We start from the raw sequence: 21,845 nt of genomic DNA, 5'->3' as shown, positions 1-21,845 counted from the left end.
ACTTGATTTGTGACGTCATATGCGAGCAGCATTCCTACATAGCGAATGGTAAAAAATCAATAAAATGTCATTTTCTCAGAAAATTGAAAATGGTTTTCACTGTACCTTTTGTATATCAATGGACAAATTATTTCACACCCGATCATGAATAGAAAACAAAATTAAGTCATCAGGAACCATGCAAAATTTGAAATTCATGCATTTTATATTACATAACACATGGGGCAGCTGCTCGTTTATGACGTCACAAATCCAAAACTTTGAACTGTAATAACTTTCTTACTCTTTAACGGATTTTCCTCAAACCTTCACCAATATTTTTTACTATTTTTTCTGCTATTTTTGCAACAAAGTTTTCTTCAGGGTGAACTTCCCCTTTAAGAAATTTGCCATCAACCAATCAGATTAAAGGATTTCAGTAGCTTTAAACCATTATTGCAAATTTGTTTCTTTAACAAGTTTTATGAAACAGGCCCCAGGAGATAATTGTCCTATGAGTTGATTCTTGACTGTGGCAATTGATTTCAGAAGATGATACTACCATATAAATATTGAGTATTAATACCAAGGGTATGCAACTTTTATGATAGTTTGAGAGAAAATTATCGAATTCAAACCAAAAATCATGACAATCATATTACTTTAATAAAGATTATGAATCATTTGTATTCTAAAGATACCTAGAATATGTTTCTATGACCAAGCATAACACCTTTGTTCAAAAAAAAGTGATGCAAAATTTAGCAGGTGGTTCACTTCCTATGCAAATAGAATCTGCAAAGTGTGAGTGGAATCATCCATAACTGTCAACCTTATGTCCAGGAATAGCTATTCTTATGTGTTTAGAGTTTCTCAATACTTTTAAAAGCAGAATGTTCTTGATAATGGCATGGTCACACCGCCCGAGCGTTGGTGGAGCGGAGAGAAAAAAATTATCACCGATCGCTACCGTTCACCATTTTCGATTTTTTCCCCCAATTTTGTGAGCGAAATTCGACTCTCTTTCCCTTCCGATCCACGACCGCTCCAACAACGCTCGGGCGGTGTGACCACGCCTTTAAGAGCAAAACAAAATGAGACATGAATGCGAGTCATCAGACCTTTACTGTTCTTATTCCTTTCATTGTTCTTTGTTGCCCCTGTACTGAGTATGCAAGTGAACCAAAAGAATTTTGCACACTACTTTAAAAAGAATGGTGTTATAGAGATGGTTGGTCCTAAACAAGTGATCACGGATCTTACATTCTCCATTGGAAAAGGCATTAAAATTGTTTTGTCTGAGATACCCAGCATTGAGCTGGATTTATGAGTGTACCCTTGACTGGTGTTATGTATATTAGTAACGCTTGCAAGGTCATGAAGAAAGACTCACAATACAAAAGTTTTTCAGGATGGAAATGTTAAGAGTCACACACATCCCTTTGTCGTTTCAGATGAATTCCAATTTCGGAAAGAGTGACATGTAAACTACTACTAGAGCTTCTGAAGATGATCCATTAATTGATGAAAGCGTTGTGTTTCCCAAATCGGCGGCATACAACGATAAATACACTCCGCTGACAAGCACTATTATTGTGTTTTTTATGATGTTTTGAGTAGATTCTCCTTCTACATCGAGTGGCTCTAACACAGTGTTGACAATAATGGATTATGCTCCCTGATCAGGGCTAAAAGGACCCTCAATTCGTTTCTGGTGACGTTTCAAATAAGGTCTGTTCTTCAGGATTTGGAGTTCACACAATCAGTATCATGTTGGATCGTTGAAATGCACATCAACTGGTGCCCTCAATGGAGAAGTTCCTCCTGGTTGTAGATTGAACCTTGACTGCGTTTCAGAACAAACTATCCTCTTACAGAGTTGTATTCATACAGTAGTGACAGACACCATGGCAAGACCGACTACGCCAAACCTCTGTTTTCCTTCCAATATCTAACTACAAAGCACACACACACACCCTGCTAACACCACGATCACGAGTCAATACTCGCGTCTAACCGGTCCACCTGATCGCAAACGTCCATGAGCGCGCGATCAAGATCGTCCATGTCCGAAGGAATGGAGTGACTGTACACACCGTTATCCACACCCCCTATCGTCGAGGTCGAGGACGCATCGCTGCCAGTTCTACGTGACCTTCGACCCCCATGATAGAAGCTGTATTGGTCCTGTAAACTGTTCCTCTCTAGAAAGCTCTCGAAGTAGTCCATGTCTTTTTCGGGGATGTATGGTCTCATATCTGCATAGGGAAGACAAGACAAAGAAAGTTTATTGCAAAACAGTTGGACATGCCTGAAAACAAAGTTGAAAATGGATCAAAGTGCTGATACATGTAGATGATGAAGTTACAATGCTATGAAAGAACATACTACCAGTGGCAAGATGCAAGGGTATAAAGCATTCAAATCAAATTAATTTAAATTTTGTAATTAAAAGGCAAGCACGAGGTCTTGATCTTCCACAGGGAGTAAGTTAGAATTTGCTGACCCCTGACTTTCTGACAAACACTGGACATAAATCTGTACTTTGGGGATCAGCTTTAAACTATGCTGTCCCACCCACCGGTATCTATATTCCTTCTATCAATAATCATCATATGAATCATTAATCAAACAAAGAGGGATGCAGGAACCTTGCTGTTAAGGAGACATTGTACCTTTGAATTCTTCTTTATCGATGCTTGTTATCTTTCACAGCAGCAAGCTCTCGCACATTTCCGTTTTTTTCTCTAATGAATGCCAGGATTAGTGATTTATTCATTCATTTAATATTACTCTTTTCACAGTAAAAAAATTGTGCCCTTAGAAAAATCTGTTTTAAGCACCTTACAGATGCTTTAATTATTATTATTAGCAATGAGGTACAATGTTTCTAAGACTATAATTTTTTGAGATGCATATACTAACAATGTTTGCATTCTCGATTTTTTCGAAGTATCCATTTCAATAAAGTTTTGGCAAAAAGACAAAAATTGAAAAAATCAAAAAGAATGTGTCATGTTGTGTATTGGCTTAATATCTTAATTAGTAATTACATGCTTTGATCATCAAACTTCAGAGCCCTTCTAATGAAGAGCAACAAAAAGTAAATTGTTCAAACTCGATGAGGATTTTAATCATTTACTTACAGCACAGGAATGGAGATCAATCAAAATTTGAATTTGATCTGAATCAATCGAATCTATTTGTAAGATGGATCCAAGGTAGGAAGACTGGAAAGTGTTTCACAAGTGTTAGTTATGACTTACCGCCCTTTCACACAGTAAAAAAAATTGTAATTTGATTGAAGATTCCAGTAAAAAGTTAGGCTAATGAACAATATTTAGCATGTGTGAAACCAAACTAGAATCACAAACGCTAATCAAAATCAGGAATTCAAATTCTACTCCAGAGGTGAATTCCAGTTTTTAAGTTTCACTCAGATTACGGTACAAACTTGCTGTGATCATTGTAATGATGATTCTAAAGACGAATTGTAATCATCATTACATTGATGATTCAAGATTCACATGTGAAAAGGCTTTTTGAGTCATTCCTAAATGCTGACACGCACATGATATATAACTTGCAATCTTATTAATATGCAGTAAGCATGCATTCTCATGGTTTGACCAATGCTGTGACGCCTTATATAATGCAAGCAATAAAGAGCAACCCTAAGTCACACTTATATCTTTGTGAAACACCCCCAGCATTTCTTTTTCACAAGGATTTTTCAAATAGTATCAGTGATTGTGTTATCCAGTAAAAAGTAAAGAAATGGGATGAAATAAAATTACAAATAAAATGAAAAAATACAACAAGAGGGTGGTTCAGAAAGCTGTTCACTATTCATACATGAAGTATAATACGTGACTGGAACACTTTATTGTCTGCTTAATCATATTCTGAATAATTTTGATTCAGTTACTGTTGAAATCAGGGTCCAGTTTTTACAATGATTTGTTATAACATAATAACAAATGCACCATTTTTATAACAAGTTCACTGACAGTCATGGTCAGTCAATTGATGGATTTCAGCAGCTTTTAATTGTTATTGCTAATTTGTTATCATAACAGTTTAATGAAATGGGCCCCTTCTCAAAAGCAAGATATGAATATGCAAAGAGTAAAAATTTTAAGGAAATTTATGAGAAATTTCAGGAAATTAAGTCTCACTTTGTTAATATATCAAGGAGTTTTGGAGGATCTTGGTATAAGCTCAAGGAGCATGTTACCAGTTTTGCATCAATTTGTGTTAAATCTTTTATGTGAACTTCTTCACGAACTCATCCCTGATATGTGTGTAGTATAAGCGATTACAATAGTAGTAATATGCAATGTCCTAAAAGAAACATTACAAATATATGAGGCAGTATCAGTATTAGTAGAAATGACGAAGAATCAAAAGTAAACAAGTATAAAGTAGTAGTTCAATATTAGATGTGGTGGTAGTAGTAGTAGCAGCAGTATCAACAACAATAAATTAGAAGTCATATAGTAGGAGCATTTGTAGTAGTAGTAGTAGTAGTAGTAGTAGCAGCATGCAGTAGTAGTAGTAGTAGTAGTAGTAGTAGTAGTAGTAGTAGTAGTAGTAGTAGTAGTAGTAGTAGTAGTAGTAGTAGTAGTAGTAGTAGTAGTAGTAGTAGTAGTAGTAGTAGTAGTAGTAGTAGTAGTAATAGTAGTAGCAGCAGTAGTAGTAGTAGTAGTAGTAGTAGTAGTAGTAGTAGTAGTAGTAGTAGTAGTAGTAGTAGTAGTAGTAGTAGTAGTAGTAGTAGTAATAGTAGCAGCAGTAGTAGTAATAGTAGCAGTAGTAGTAGTAGTAGTAGAAGTAGTAGTAGTAGTAGTAGTAGTAGTAGTAGTAGTAGTAGTAGTAGAAGTAGTAGTAGAAGTAGTAGTAGTAGTAGTAGTAGTAGTAGTAGTAGTAGTAGAAGTAGTAGTAGTAGTAGAAGTAGTAGTAGTAGTAGTAGTAGTAGTAGTAGTAGTAGTAGTAGTAGTAGCAGTAATAGTAGAAGTAGTAGTAAAGTAGTAGTAGTAGTAGTAGTAGTAGTAGTAGTAGTAGTAGTAGTAGTAGTAGTAGTAGTAATAGTAGTAGAAGTAGTAAAGTAGTAGTAGTAGTAGTAGTAGTAGTAGTAGTAGTAGTAGTAATAGAAGTAGTAATAGAAGTAGTAGTATTAGTAGTAGTAGTAACAGTAGTAGTAGTAACAGTAGTAGTAGTAGTAGTAGTAGTAGTAGTAGTAGTAGTAGTAGTAGTACTAGTACTAGTAGTAGTAGCTCAGCAGTAGCACTAGCAGCAGCAGCCATGGTCATCAGTATTGAAGTAAAAATTGAGAAAATAATAATAGCAGCAGCAGGGCCTCAATGCATAAAATATACCATTATGGTAATTTTGCCATCCAATGGTAACCTGCATGGAATCCTAGATTTTGATTGGCTGTTGAGTGTTGTTACCATGGTAGTTACCATTGAATGTCAAAGTTACAGTAATGGTAGCTTTTATGCAACGGGGCTAAGCCGTAACAGCGGCATCAGCAGCCAGAAACTAGATACTTGATATTGTTACTCTGATTGTTATGTAAAATACAAGTATTATTGAAATCATATTCCTTAATGATTGTTATTGCTGATGAGTCGATGACGATGTGAAAATCAATAATGTTGATGACTATCACAGATGAAGATCCACACACCTTGATCGAAGGACAAATATCATGAGCCTATGCTAGCATCTAAATGATATACTTGATCACAAATTTCCTTAAGCGCAAGGTCTAGATCGTCCAAGTATTCTTCCTGAAAATTAAGTCTATCCACATAGCCGTCAAAGAAAACCATATCCTTTTCAGGGATGTACGTCCGTAACCCTGTAGAGAGAGTAGAGTAGAAAATGATCTTCCTACCTTAAGTTCAAAAAGAATTTGTTTTATATTATTATTATTATTTGTTTGGCGTCACCTGTGCCTGGGAGGCGAAAAGCGAACTGAATCACTGGGACCCGCAGGTCTCTCCTCCCGATATAACTGATTGGGGGGAATGCAGGTGGACCACTACACCGGGGTTTCCCCCTACTCTTATACGAATAGTGCAGTGGGTTCTTAACGTGCAAAGGTGGTGACTCTCCTCTACACGGGGCCTCCATTTAACGTCCCATCCGAGGGACGGAGTGTTTTCCATTGTAACATAGCCTGCATCTATGAAACATGGGAGAGACGTTTACACACAATCTTCATTTATATATAAATTATAATAATCTTATTTTAATCTTCAAAACAGAAAGATTAAATCGCTGCAGGAAGAGATCTTTCCTGGTTCCAAGATATCTGAACACCTGTTTTTCATTTTGAGAAAAAAAAAGAAAAAAAAATATAATGCACTGAATAAGAATGGCTGCCCTGAATGTAGAAGAATCAAACGGACTAGTATTAACAGTTACAACGTACTCAATAGTAATTACCATAGAAACCTTGATTCTGATTGAACAATGTTACTGTGGTAGTTATCATTGATGGTGAACTTTAATGAATGATAGGATTCTTTAAATAGCCAAGATAATCAAGAGGCTTGTAGTTCCATTGCCATCCATACAGTCAGAGCCTGATGGTTGTGTAAGAAACAGATATTGTTGATAATGGAGCATAAATGTGTTTAAATTGATGCATCCTAGAATAGTAAATGTGTGTCTGAAAGTCATTGTGATGATGAAAATCATTGTAATGGATGCATTTAGTAATGACAAAATCATATTATTGTGATGGAAAATGTACAGAAAATCCAAAATAAAGAACAACATAATCGACTATGTATTAAAACATTGCCTGTCTAACTTTGTATGTAATTATCATAAATATTTCATACATGTAAAGTTGTGTGACACTGATTAGATGATTAATGAGTTATTTGATGCTAATATTTTTGGAAATCAAAAAATGTTTGATACTGTTGAAAGCTGACAAGTTCAGGCAATTGGATGAAAATGAGTCCCATATTTTGTGAATGATTTCACAAGATGGAAGAAACAAAAAGAAATGAATCCTTATTGACTCTGTTAAGTGACCAGCACTTTGATTCCGCAATCTATATAAAAAATAAAAATCATGGCTTCAAGTTTCAAATCAAAATAAGGTTTACTGTTCGCTGGCCAAAGTCAATCAGGATTTCTAATGGCTCAATTTGATATAAATGTCGTCTTGTCTTTTGAAATGAATTGCAGTGATGCCAACTGAAAAATTCATCTTTCAGGGAAATTTACTGAAGAAGGGAGATCTTTCCCACTAACACACAGTCCAATGAAAGAAATCAATGTATGAATGAGGGAGATGTTGAAAATCTGTGCTTTTTCTCTTGTAAATTAGTTAATTTTCAGAGAGCCTTTCTCACGATCAGGGAGACTTGGCAGCCCTGGAATTGCCTGACAACTCATTTCCATGATTTTTAGATCACTGACAGAAACATGAAAATAAATTGATGCACACATCTTGTATAAATTGGCATTAAGGCATTTTAATTACCTGACATTACTACATCCCTGTGCTTTACAAGAACTACACGTAGAATTTCTTTATCGTTTATTCTAAAATTTAATTTCATTATATACATCCATATATATCAACAGCTCTACACACTAATACATGTACAAAGTGGATTCAATGCATTGTAATCTAAGGCTTGATGCCTTCAATATTGTATACATACACATGAAGAAAAGGATGGCACTTTGTACTACAGTACTATTCTGAATGAAGTATGGAACACTAAAATTCAAAACAGTACTCCCATATGATGTAACCATTTTCAACTTTCATCATCTGCTGTAATCTTCAAAGGGCTCTGCAGCCTATCTCGAAGATGAAATTAAACTTGGATGCACGTTATGAGGAGGAGTGAGGGATATTTTCAAGGTAATTTTGCAGGAGCTTTTGGAAGCTGTCAAGCGAAACTGCATGTTAACTATTTGAAGAGGGAGTTTATTCCATTCAGGTGCAGATCGTTGGGCAAAGGCAAGTTTGTCAATATTGCCTCTTACACGATGAGAAAGCCAATCATATTTCATTATGGAATAAAGAAAAATTTTCATTTTAGTAATGAAGGATGGATATTTGAATATTTTGATTTGAACTGATAAGGGTTTAAAGATGAAGTCTTCCCAGCAAATTTATCTTACATGTATTTCATAGAGAAAATCAAATAAGTGTACCTGTAAATGTCATCACAATAAGATGTAAAAAAGATATTTATGACACATTAAAGTTTTGCTTTAAACTTTTACAAAACAGCTAAAACAGAACCTGGGTTGATATGCAAATGAGAAAGCAAATCATATATCATATTTCATTATGGAATTAAATTTTTTTTCATTTTTGTAGATCTCAAAGAGGCTGCTTTGACTGAATCACAATTAATTAATACATGTTCACTGAGGAATCAAACATTTTTTACATCACAATGTGGACAAAAGGAAAATGTGTCAATTTCAAATAAAACACAAACAGTGATTGGTGTTGTCATTTAAAGTCCCCTCATTTGCATCTCCTGAGACATCAGTGCTCACATAGTTTTTGTTCGAATCATTCATTTTGACTTTCAGCAATCCACTTTATTCACAAAGCCATGTTTTAAAACCACACAAAAAATGGAGGGGAGATTCCATTCAAATGCACACAATCTCTGCTGGGTTTGAAGATAAATCATTTACCGTTTCCTCCCCCTCCCCCAAGATGGAGTGAATTTTACCAAATCAGCAAAAAATGTTTACAAATTAGACATTTATACACCAAAACAAATTGAACTTGTTTCAAATCAAAAGCCACTTTGTATTAAAAAGTGGAATAAAACTGAATACAAAAAATGATAACACTATATTATAAGGAATCTAAGTCAAGTTACATAAATCTATTTCATATAGATTCCTTTAATCCACAATCATGACTTGTCAACTTTTAAACTTTAATGAACACACAACTACTAATGTACATGTACAGGTACATGATCATGATAACTGTTAGAACATCTTCCCATAGGCATCTCAGGCAGTCTTAGGTTGGAAAATATTTAAAGTCATGATTTTGCAAGTAATTTAATCAACAGTTCACTTGGCTAAGCAAAAAGCTATTCAGATTGCATCTACATTTTACTTTATCAAGCCAAATTTCAGCAATATACAAGTTTGCTATAAAATAACAAAATACTTTAAGTTTGAGCCAAATATGTATCCATCTGTGCAAAGAATGCTTGACTGCTCATTTGCTAGCCAGATTTGAGCCAGGTAGGCACAGGACTTTAATAGATTTAAGCAAAATTATTTTAATAGCCAAAACATGCAATTGAATACCATAGATGGTAAAGTATTTTAAATACATAGTAATATATTTCAAATTCTGGCTCACATGTAAGTATTTAATTCAACATAAAATGTTGAATACCTATATCCATCTTTGTAATTATTCTTTTGGGTTTGGAGAATTTTGCTTCACTCGGCCCCTACCTAGCCTATGTATGGCTTGTGTGCAGTTTACAATGTATATATGCGCAGTAATACCAAGTCATCTGATGCATGCAGGTGGATACATTCAATTCACATTATTTGGCTTAGACTTTTATGTCAATAGTTGTCAAGAATATTTGCTTAAATTTCGCTTTATAAAGTAAATTACTTTAGAAGTGAATAGTGAAATGCATAGTAAAATATATACTTTATCACCACTTTGAATTGAACGCTCTTTCTCTTGGCTTGTAAAATTACCTATGCTAACTAATCTGTGTAGCAAAACATAAAACTATGATTTTGAATCATCAATAAAATTTTCTTTTAAATGGAACTGTGCTCAAATCTAGATTATAAATATTTGATTAAGATAATGTTGAATCCTTTCTATGTACACATATCCATTTCAAAAGGAGGCTTACTGTTCAGTTTGTTTCTGTTTTTTAAAACTGTGTCGATGCTTCAAAATACATGGCTGACTGCTTTTTACAACCAGTTGCATCTGCAAACTGGATTTAAGCTTTATTTGTGCAGTAAATGGGGGATTTTGGGGGCTCATTTTTCAATTTCCAGGGCTTTTTTTAGCATTTCAGCGGCAATATTGCCCAAAGCTCCTGTGTTATCCCCCCTGTGTAATTACACCTAGTCATTACACCTAGTCATTACACCTATAAAAGGTAATATTTGCTGATTATGATCTCATAAACACACAGCATCTCCAGGATACATCAAATGTGTGTATACATTGTATACAAAAAAAGTTGTAACAAAGTTGTAAAGACTAAAGCAACTTTGAACATCAGAACAAAAACAAAAATTGTGTAGGACTATACATACAAAATGCCTATTACTGTCACGATAACCACAAACTTCGAATTTTGGCTTAAGTTTAAATCATCCTTTAACCACAGTAAAGAAGAAGACAAAGGGAGGGGGGTTCTAGTCAGCAACAACAGAGTGAATAAACGCAAATCAAATGCTACACAAGCAGTGAAATAGAGACCTAAACCTGTTGAATACTTAATTCTGTTATTCCCAAAGACTTTGTGCAGGTATAAACCCGGTTCCAGTTGTCAACCGATTAACAAAATCCTCATCAGGGCTGTGAGGATATACACAATATATCATAGACCTGAAATACTTAGAGCTATTAAGATGGGAAAAAACCCAGAAAGAATATCCACCAAGAAAAATTGTGCATACATTGACAAAAGATGGCGCTGTTTACTTGCTTTCTTGTAACCAAAGAAGACCCTGTACATTAATCAAGTGAAATTTGTATTTTTTTCTGTTCTTGCTATTTACTGTTTAACAGCTGGATCGATGTTATTCATACGTGTAGATGAAAGCAGTTGAATATTCATTAGACAAGGGATGGGCTTGTCTTACATGCAAATTAGTTCATAATCAAGAATCAGTTAGATCTTTGTAGTTTGGAGGAGTATAGTATGAATACAAACATGCATATATAACGATGCTATGCAAATCAGCCTTCAATGGAAAATTATAACTTCTCACTGAATCAATGAATATGATGTCAGATGAAAATTCAGATGAAGCAAATAAAAGCTAATGAATTCGAAGAATAAGAAATGAATAACATTAAACAATTATTTCACTGAAATAAAAATAATTACAGCTCTGGATCTTTATATACAGTTGTACCTCAAGTAACAATCACTTATAAATCAGATTTACGTAGGCAGCATCATCATCGTCATCATCATGAGACTAATAAATATTCATCTAATTAAATCATTTAAATGTTCATTCAACATAGATTGAAGCTCATGAATATTCATTCATCACAACGTAGGGGAGACAGGTTCAATAGTGCCCATAGCAGAGAGCAAAGACCGCGTGAATGGACCCGAGTTTCCACTTATAGTGGAGTCGGCGTCATCGCTCATATTCCCGATGGAGGCACGACTGCGGCTCCCATAGGGGTCGTCGATGTCGTTGGCTAGCATGTAGCTGTCGAAGAAGGATCTGTGATGGTCGCTGATCAGACACATACGCATCCCTAGAATAGAAAGGAGATACATGCAAGGGGAATGGTCAGGGCTGTGCTTTCTGTCCAAAATTGGATCCACCCAATTACATGAACATTAGAATCAACATTTGAAATGGCAGATTTCTATACAGTGTAAACTCTTCAATGTACTTGTTTGAGTAGATGGTATTAAGAAATACCATCATATCGTTTTAACAAAAAAGAGGGTGTCAAAAGATGTAAATAAACCATCAACTAAAAGTCAATATTTCTTTCTTTGGTTAGAAAATTTTGAAATTTTATTTTTGTAATAGTAGTTTGACTGGACTAGATCATATTTATTCAGATTAATAACTTATTTTAGGAAACTTTTGATGACTGATTGAATGGGTTAATGAATGAATTAATGAATAAATAGAATTGATCAAAACAATAAATGAATGGGTGGATGGATGGATGGGTGGATGGATGGGTGGATGGACGGATGGGTGGGTGGATGGATGGGTGGATGGGTGGGTGGATGGATAGGTGGGTGGATGGATAGATGGATGGATGGGTGAGTGGATGGATGGATGGATGGGTGGATGGGTGAATGGATGGATGGGTGAATGGATGGGAGGATGGATGGGTGGATGTATAGATGGATGGATGGGTGAATGGATGGATGGATGTATAGATGGATGGATGGGTGAATGGATGGATGGATGTATAGATGGATGGATGGGTGAATGGATGGATGTATAGATGGATGAATGGGTGGGTGGGTGGATGGATGGATGAATGGACGGATGGGTGGGTGGATGGATGGGTGGGTGGATGGGTGGGTGGATGGATGGGTGGATGGATGGGTGGATGGATGGGTGGATGGATGGGTGGATGGATGTATAGATGGATGGACGGAGGGATGGATGGACAGATGGATGGGTGAATGGATGGATGGATGGATGGGTGAATGGATGGATGTATAGATGGATGGATGGGAGGATGGATGGGTGGATGAATGGGTGGGTGGGTGGATGGATGGGTGGATGAATGGGTGGGTGGGTGGATGGATGGATGAATGGGTGGGTGGATGGATGGGTGGATGGACGGATGGAAGGATGGATGGACGGGTGGGAGGATGGATGAAACAATACATGTAGATGTATCAATGGATGGATACATGAATAGATGGATGGATCTTTTCAATGGATGGATCTTTTGAATGGATGGATGAATAATTTGAATAGATAGATGAATGAATGAATGGATGGATAAATGACTGGATGAATGAGTCAATAAATGATTATACAAATAATAACAAAGAAGTAATAAATAAACGATAGTTAGAAAATGAAATATTTAAATGATTGGGAAAAATTATTTAAACAAATAACTAAGCAGTGGCAGATGTAAGCAGCTTGTCTTCATTGGGTCAAACCAACTTGCTGATCCCCCCCCCCACTTAAGCAAAAAGCTAGATTTATAAAATATAAAAAAAACAGTATTATTACCTTAACCTTTTTTTTTCAAAATAAGAACCCTTTTTATGCTTAATTGGAACAAATAGAAAAAGAAAATTAAAAAAAATAGAAATGTATGTGTGAAGTTACAAAAATAAAAAAATGATAAGAGAGAAAAATAAGAAAATATGGTGTGCATAAAAGTGATGATATCAGTGAAGTAGGTACATGTAGATTTATTGAATTTAGTCAAATATAACAAAATGTGTGATCATAATAATGAATTAATGATAAACAACGAGTGTAGGAGAAGTGAATACATGTAGGCCTGCATTACAAGGTGAATATACATGAACAGTGTAGTGTATGCACACAGAATGGTGAAGTGTTGTATGGTAGTGTGGAAAAGTGAAATTATGAAAACAAAAGACTATTACTTGGTCTTGACAGGGGGCTTTCACAATTGCTTGTACGCTCGTTTGCGATCACTAGGTCACAATATATGTTGCACAGTATCGCAACAGTTGTAAGCAGTCGCACGACCAATTGTGAAAGGGGCTATATAAACTGTCAATGGAAATGACACACCCATGATTGTGCAGAGAGTGTTTATGATATATTAAAGTCCGAACAATGTTTTATTAAAACTTCAATCATGTGAGATTGTGAATAGATGTCCAAAATATATAACTGTCTAAATCTAAAATTCAATTCTGAGATATAAATCTTTAAAAATATGATTCTTATTATCATTATTATCAATGGCAGATTTCAAATAGGCAGTTCTGATTGATTGACAAATTGAGTTGCGTTTGATTTTTGAAAAGGCATTTGATAACAATGACTACTGCATCAGATTAATTGCAGAAGGAATCAGAATACTATGAGATTTTAATAAAGGAAGATTAATAAAACTATAAAAGGAAGAGTCAAACGGCAATTTTTGAGAAATGCAACCAAGGTTCAACTATACATCAACCATCAGCCTATCATCGCAGGCAGAGACTACAGCTATTTTCTTAGTTTGCTTTTTACAAATCTGATGCTGTTATGGGGAAACGTTAGTGACTCATCTGATGCAATAAGACTTCAAACAGCTGTCTTGAAATATTTTTGGTAATCAATTGTCCGGTAGCAGTTTTATGTACAAAAAACATCACACCACATCTAAATCATGAGAAGATACAGGCGTGCTTATTTCATCAATCGATCACTGGCCCTCTTTCGACCAAAGACGGCCATGTTTTAGCCCTGATTGCCAAAAGCGAAAGTCCCTACATTACCTAGAATGCAATGCGCAATTAATATCTGGTTTTTCAGTACATGATTTTAGGCTGTCAATAATGTGCGATTGTCGTCTGACCATAAAAAAAATCCTGTGAAATTTCATCAATCCTGTGGAATTTTAACGCCCAAATGAAATCAACTTCTGACCGAAGGTAAGCACTACTACCGACATCAATATTGTCCAAAATAGATGCATTTTTAACGTTTTTCCGCACATTTCTCCCTAAAATTTTAACTGCATCTTTGCCGTAAATATACTGATCTGCAAGGTGATGTCAATGCATTTCACGTGTGGTTATTTGCGATGTACGTAAAAAATATGTTTATGCACGCCTGTTTTCTCGTTTCTGCAGTCATTTTCATAGCACTAATGTTCGCTGCTGTGCGTTGCTTTTGATAAAGTGAATGAACAACATCGCAATGGGTAGGAGCAGCGCACAATTGATTTCCGCTGTCCATCAGTGATAGCGTGTTTTACGACCGGCTTGATGGAGTCAGCTGCCAGCGCTCTGTTTATAAAAGGATTAGCAGTGACGGTCTTTGGCCAAAAGGAGGGGATTCGTTGAATGTCCATTTGTGATAGGTCCATGATCAGACACATCACTTACGTTAAGCATAACAGCAGACATATAGCTCAAGACCCTGCCTAGATTACACTAAAACAGTAGAAACATGCCTTTGTAATCACTTTGGTGATAAATTTCAGAAAATAGTACAATAATGATATAAAGGGAAAAAGATTCTCCCTGTACAATATGAAATGCAAAAGAATACAACATGTATAGTGAAGTAGATGATCTTACCTAAATGATATTTATTGTAAATATTAATTATACAGTAGAAGAACATTATCTAGTGCCTACTGATTAGTATTAGAGGTAAGTTTGATACTTTGAAGGATTTGAAATATTAAGTGTGAAATACTATAAACTAGGGCATTTCTTTTACATTTGCTTTAATTTGTTCCTTTGTTGATTGCGATTTCATTTTGCAGAAGGAAAGAAATAGTACGATGTACATACAGAAATTCCTGAAAGCACTGTTCTTTTTTCTTCTATTTGTCTATGGATTTTGATTGCAGAGGAGTAAATATAATGAAAATGCTGATTATTACCATAGCAAACTAGCAGAGTTCGCATATATTTAAATGCAAACATGACTTTCATTACCAAGATTCATTGCATATCGAGGTGATTTTTAGATATTTTTCAAAAGGATTCCAAGTGAAGCATGCATTGGGTCTTCAGGTCTACATATTACTTCCATAAATTTAGCAAAATATTTTATGTATATTATTGTGCCTTTTCAAGAGGAGTTATTTATACACAAATCTAAACTTTTGAGTAAATGTAAGTTTAATACAAAAAGGTAGGGCAAAAATGCACTTTTTTTGTTTTTGCTTTTTATCTGATTTCTTACAAAAAAAAATATTGTAATGCACATAAAGGTACCACAATGCTATGAATATTTATTTTCTTTGTATACCTGTTCAATATTTAAAACAGAAATAGAAATAAAGCACTTCTATATTTTAAATCTGTAATGTCTTCAAGTACATACACCATAATCCATTACAGAGAATGCCAACTACCATGCATATTATCCCATCACTTTCAGTCATTTATCATCTTTCTATTTTTCACCCTTTTTAATTCCTTTCATTGCAAACTACCTTTAAGCATAGCTTGTAAAGCACAGCCCTGAAACGCCCCGTTTGGAGAGAAAATAGTGGGGTTAGCAGAGAAAAAATGTGGAGGGTTAATGTCGAGCACTGCAGGATCCCATAGTAAGATATATATATGATGAAAAGAAATATTTAGATAAAGGTCCATCTAATCTGCTAAATGGAAAAGAAAGGAGAAAAACAAAGATGATTAATTGACACATAACACAGATGCCATATGAGAGAGAAAAATGTGAGAGAAAATTATTGTGGTTAATAATAAAATATACCATCTGGAGAGAAAAGAGAAATATCAGTTTAAATGGTTGCCTGCACTACAAGGATCTAATTATTCATCCTCTGATGCAAAGTAATACAAATAATTCTATACATAGATGTACGAGTATCACATTGGGGGCTGATTTGTGACATAGATTGGTGCCCCTGTTGCAATGCACATGTACATACATGTAGATAACGACAGGGCTTCAATTAAAATTCTCATGAAAACTGTATAAAGGTACAGAACATCACGGTGCTATTCTGATAAAGGTTTACCCTCAGTCTCAACACAACCAGCATAGTTCAAAATTGTAAACTACACCTATACGTACATACAACATGTACATAGACAACTACAGGGTTTCTATCAAAATTCTTATGAAAACTGTACAAAGGTACACATCATCAGAGTAATATTCTGATTAAGTTTGACCCTCAGTCTCAACTCAACCAGTGTAGTTCAAAATTGTAAAACTACACCTCTATGGAATGCTGGCTTCATATTCTTTCTTCCATATTTGTAGCAATTATAATGTACCAATTAATTCATTAAAATTCTTTACATTTTAATATTTTCTTATTCTTCTCATTTCATGACTTGATAATGTTTTTTTCAAAAACTTTTTGGAGAAGAATAATTTTCAATTGTTGACAACTGGCATTTCATTAGCGTACCCAGGTATCACAAATTTGGTCTCAAAAGATGGGCGAGCGGCGTGGTCACAAATGTAACAAATATGCATAAGATTTATTGAATCATTGATGAAAAGATAAACGATTGGCACATGTCCGTAACGACAGGAATCGTGACCTGACACAAAGCTCAGCAAATGATAGTAGAATTGACTTAGGATTGATTATATTCAAAATAAGTTTTAGAAGTAAAACGCTGTGCAGAAGATCAAAGCTATGAAAAGTAGAAAAGTTTTGGTAAAAGTAGTATATATATATACAGTATTTGGATTAATTAGTAAAACTTATTTTGATTAAGATGTGAATTATAATTAATAGAAAACCATAGAAAAAGTATATACAAGTAGTCTACAAATGACTATGTTCATATTAACCCACAATAGCATTGTTCATTGTTATGAAGTGATTACTACAAAAACTATGAGGAATTTATATGTTAGTGTACATCTAATTATTCCCCTTATACAATAGTAGTTCATACTTTATATGAATGTGAGAATATATATGGCATCATAATAGTTTGTTGAAAAGTAGAGATTCCATCAAAATCAGCTAGTCAATTTTTCATTCTTAATGTCAAATTATTAAAATTGTATGGTGACTAATTAAGAAGTTCCCAAAGAAACCAGGGGGCGTTTCATCAATATTTTTGTCCGACAAGTTGTCAGATCTGACAACTTTCCTGGATTCTGATTGGTTGAGAAGCACTGTTACTATAGTAACTGTCGGATAAAAAAAGACTTGTCGGTTAAAACGTCTGACAAGTCCTTTCATGAAACACTCCCCAGTTTATGATATCAGCCAGAAAAATAAAAGAAACAGATCAATGAAAGTTTGAGCAAAAATGAATGAATAATAAAATTATGAGTTATGAGAAAGACTTTGAACACCAATGCAACCGTGAAGGGTGATGTTGCACATGAAAAACTTTCCCATGTATTACTCATACATTTATCTATCATTCTCAAACTTGTTTGATCTAATTCTTTGATGTCTGTTTCAACATTTTCTGCGACCAAGTCTATACAGTGCGTATCAAAAAAAAGTTTACACTTTGAAAAAGCTCTGGGAATTAAAAATTATACAACATGTGGGTAAAATTTTTCACATATAATCTTTGGTTTGGGTCTCATCTATCTGATGAAAGTAAAAGTTTTGACAGAATGTTACACTTGAGTGAGCACTGTCTATTTTTGTAAAGCTCGCAGAAATCTGTTTGCGCAGAAATGCTCGTTTTCACGCAGTGTCAAGGGGAAAGGGAGAAATCAAACTTACCCTGCGACACATTTTTCCTACATTTCCCTTGCACTTTTAGTCAATTAAGATAAAACAGACACATTCAAGCATTTTTAAACAAATTTGCCACCCAAATTGAAATTTCAACACTTAGTAAGCACAACTTTTACCCTTTTTGTGCCAGCTGGATCTGAGGACATAACTGAATCTAAACAAAAGTTTACATCAGACATCTCCAGCACTTTTTCACTAAGTTTCTGTTATTTAAAGTGGGTTGACATTTAATTTTTCATTTAATACTTGTTTCTCCACACTTTTCCCAAGCTTGACAATGATTAAAAAAATGAAAATCAAGCCTAATTCATTTTATGTAAATCACAGCTCAGTGTAAATCAAATATCGTCTTGATGGCCTTGGTGTGTGGGGGAGTGGGGCGGGGTGCAATGCACTCTTTGAAGGTAAAAAAGGTCAAAGATATCTTAAAATCAATTTTACTTGCTAAATTCTACGTGTTCTTCATGAAAAAGGTTTACTTTTATTCGCATAGCTATTTTAAAGTTCTGCGCAAATCATTTTTCACTAACTTTTCAAAAGTAAGTGGTGCTCACTCAAGCGGAAATATTTTTCGATAGTTATATCGTCATTTGCTTAAATGCATCTGTACCAATGTTTAAATGTGGAAAAATCTTCAGGATATTACAAATTTATAATTTTACAGGGTTTTTTCAAAGTGTAAACTTTTTTTTGATACGCACTGTAGAGTAATTTTCTCGGCAACAACGTAATTGTCTGCACACGATGTATGTGGGGTAAAAGTGGCACCACATCGAGAACACAAAGGTGCATGCATTAAATAGTGCAACATATGCGAGGATGTGGAAATGACCACATCTCAAAAACACAGGAAATTTTCAAATATATAACGGTCAGCACTACAAAAAAAATAAGACTGAAACATCGATCCCTTTTGCTTGAGATAATCATTAAATAATTTTCTTCTATTTCTTTAAATAAATTGTATATTGGCTTGCAATTTTCTTTTTTTTTTTAACTGTCTTCCCCTTTAGTTTTTACAAACAAAAAACCCAGCCAATGCGTTATCCATGACCAAAAACGTGCTTGTTGAAATTAGGAATTTAAGGGGGAGACAGTGGGAGAATGTGGATACCACGACATTAGGGGAAACGTCTAGTGCAAGACAAGTGCAATACACTGTGTCAGGCCTTATTGAACAACTGCATGCCAAGTTTCGGTGTACTGTGCACGAGTGGAAGAAAAGAGATTTCCCTCAAATTCTGAAAAATTCAGTTTATCATCTTGACATAGGGCTTCCCTAATAATAAGCATTGTTTTTAAATTACCATTCAACGAATGTTTTCCAATAAACCACCCCCCAAAAAGTAAGTGCTAAAGAATGTAAGTTTTCTCTTCAGTGACCTGTTTCATTAAATCATAAGTATTAGTTAGCTGGAAGTAGGAAATTATCTAATTCTACAATTTGTAAGAAACGTGCTTCCATTGTCTATCCTAAAGAGTAATTAGCCACGACAGTTTAAAAAAACCTTAAGTTGACAACTGAGATATATCTAATATTACAATTGATTGCAAGTTGTACTCAGTCTGCCATGGACTTTACCCTTAGGCTTAAAAACATGTATACCATTAATTGGACCTTTATTTAACAGGCCCCTGTAGAAGCAAAAATGATCTGTTATATGCTACACATAGCTTGCACCCAAAGCATTCATTGGCAAGATTCATGCAGCAAATATTTTCCTCTAAAACCATTCTTTCTTCTTCACATACCGCAAGCAAAAAATCAAGTCCGCAGGAAAAATATTAAAAGAGTTAATGGAAGCAATCAGTTAAAGAAACTTACCTGGAAATAATGTCTTTCTGTCTGGGCCATATAACCTTTGTAAACTGGTACAGAAATTCTCTATCGAACCCATTTGCCGATAGTCTTTTAAAATGGACGCAAACTGCTGCAGCTCTTCACCGCTTAGTTTACTTCTCAGCTGAAGAAAAAAAGGGGGAGGATGTCATGGATATATTAGTAAAAAGTGTCTTACTAAATATAAAAGCATAATACGATTATATACATGTACACATAAATGCTCACAATTGCAAAAATGTTCTTACAGAATGAGTGCTGCTTCAAAATGATGAAATAAACGGATAAACTGGAGTGTCGAGTATATGTACATATATACCGGTAGGTATATTACATGTATATTCAAGGTCCATTATACACCTTGAAACTGGACTGCAAACTGATTTTGTAACACTCAGAATTGACAATCAAAAATCATTTGACGATTAAAGTAGCATTACTAAAATAAAAATATTGGCTTCAACAAGCCTTCAGGTCAGAGTATAACAGAAATGCCTTCTTTCAAATATTTGATTTTCCATCCTCATTTCCTTCTTAATTATTTTTTGTTCTTTTTTTCTCCCATCCACCCCCTCCCGCACCCTCCTCTATATTTCTGTCCCTCTTCCTCCTCCAGCTCCATCTCTTCATCTCTTTTCTATCTTTTCTTCTTCTCCCTCTTCGCTCCCTCCCCCCTTCTTCTCCTCTTGTCCTCATCCTCTTCTTCTCGATTTCACCTTTCAAGACTACATACATGTTCATTCATTCAACGATTTTCCATTATCCCACATGACATTGAATTGGGGCCACATACCTCTTCAATGTATTCTTGTAACAATACTTTAGCTGTGACGCTGATGATTTCTGCACTATTTGAGTTGGGATTAGCCCCTGAATATGGGACTGCCTCACTGCTTCTAAACACAAGACGGAAAGGAAGGGAAAAGAAACATGCAAATATCATTTTTCATTTCCTCCACCAACTTATTCATCAAAAGTTATGCCAAGATATGATTCTGAACAAACTCAAAAACATAGCTTCCACACATGTAAAAATAATGTTAATGTGCAAAGAACACACATCTCTTTCCTCTTTACAAATGATATTAATATGTATGCATATTTCATGATAATTTGGAATCAGGATAAAAGAAGGATGACAAAGTATTCTGATAGTCTTTGAAAGTGGAACCCAACAACAGAAAAAACAAAATGTGTCAAAGAAGGCTTGTTTGTAATTACTTACGTATCTGGTTGACTATACAGGCCAGGCAAGGGAGGTCTTTGGTGACTTACTGTGGCTGTAAAGTTACCCAAAAAAAGAGAGAGAAAATATCACAATGATATCAATATCAATATCAAATATTCAAAAGATAAAAGGGATAAAATGTGAAAGACAGAGGGATAAATGAAAATAAAGGAGAGGGGAAGAGTGGTAGGGATCAAGAGAAGGGAATGAAGAAAGTGAGAGCAGGAAAGAAAGAAAGAAAGAAAGAAAGAAAGAAAGAAAGAAAGGAAGGAAGAAAGAAAAAAAAAAAAGAAGAAAGAAAGAAAGAAAGAAAGAAAGGAAGGAGAGAGAGAGAAAAAGAAAGATACAGTCCAACAGACATATACTTGCAGATGAGCCAGTTTGTCAACTAGAAAGAGAGAAATAGAGAGAGAGAGATGTTGAGAGTGTGGGTGTCCTGGGAATGACCGGAAATGCAATTACTGCATATTGCCATGAAGCAGGAAATGACCACTAGCTTTATTCCTGGTTGTCGGGTGAAGGGACCACGCCTACCGACTGACACTAACTCGGAAACTCTGCCTCCTTGCAATGTTTCCGATTCAAGCATTCCATCAGGACAGCGAGACTGATTAAAGATGGCATCAGCCAAATATCCTGGACTTCCCACTTGAACAATTTGGCCAAAC

At 35.0% G+C, this 21,845-nt stretch overlaps 1 protein-coding gene across 2 annotated transcripts in view; it reads right to left on the bottom strand.

The window, feature by feature from the left end:
* Positions 1-977: 977 nt before the first annotated feature.
* The window catches only part of LOC121430555 (cerebral cavernous malformations protein 2 homolog), a 55,627-nt gene continuing 34,759 nt past the window's right edge, over positions 978-21,845 (bottom strand). Inside the window, exons 8-11 of one of the 2 annotated variants that reach the window (XM_041627866.1) lie at positions 21,175-21,229; positions 20,743-20,845; positions 19,935-20,073; positions 978-2,237 (exon numbers count right to left, since the gene is read on the bottom strand). In XM_041627866.1, coding sequence (XP_041483800.1) covers positions 1,972-2,237; positions 19,935-20,073; positions 20,743-20,845; positions 21,175-21,229 — 563 coding nt within the window. In that variant the 3' untranslated portion in view covers positions 978-1,971. Of the gene's footprint in view, positions 2,238-8,369; positions 11,483-19,934; positions 20,074-20,742; positions 20,846-21,174; positions 21,230-21,845 lie in introns of those variants that run through there. The other variant, XM_041627867.1, reaches the window with a different exon arrangement.

Source organism: Lytechinus variegatus, chromosome 17 (genome assembly GCF_018143015.1).
Source record: "Lytechinus variegatus isolate NC3 chromosome 17, Lvar_3.0, whole genome shotgun sequence".
In the NCBI taxonomy this organism is placed as follows: Eukaryota; Metazoa; Echinodermata; class Echinoidea; order Temnopleuroida; family Toxopneustidae; genus Lytechinus; species Lytechinus variegatus.
This window is presented reverse-complemented; position numbering and strand designations above follow the sequence as displayed.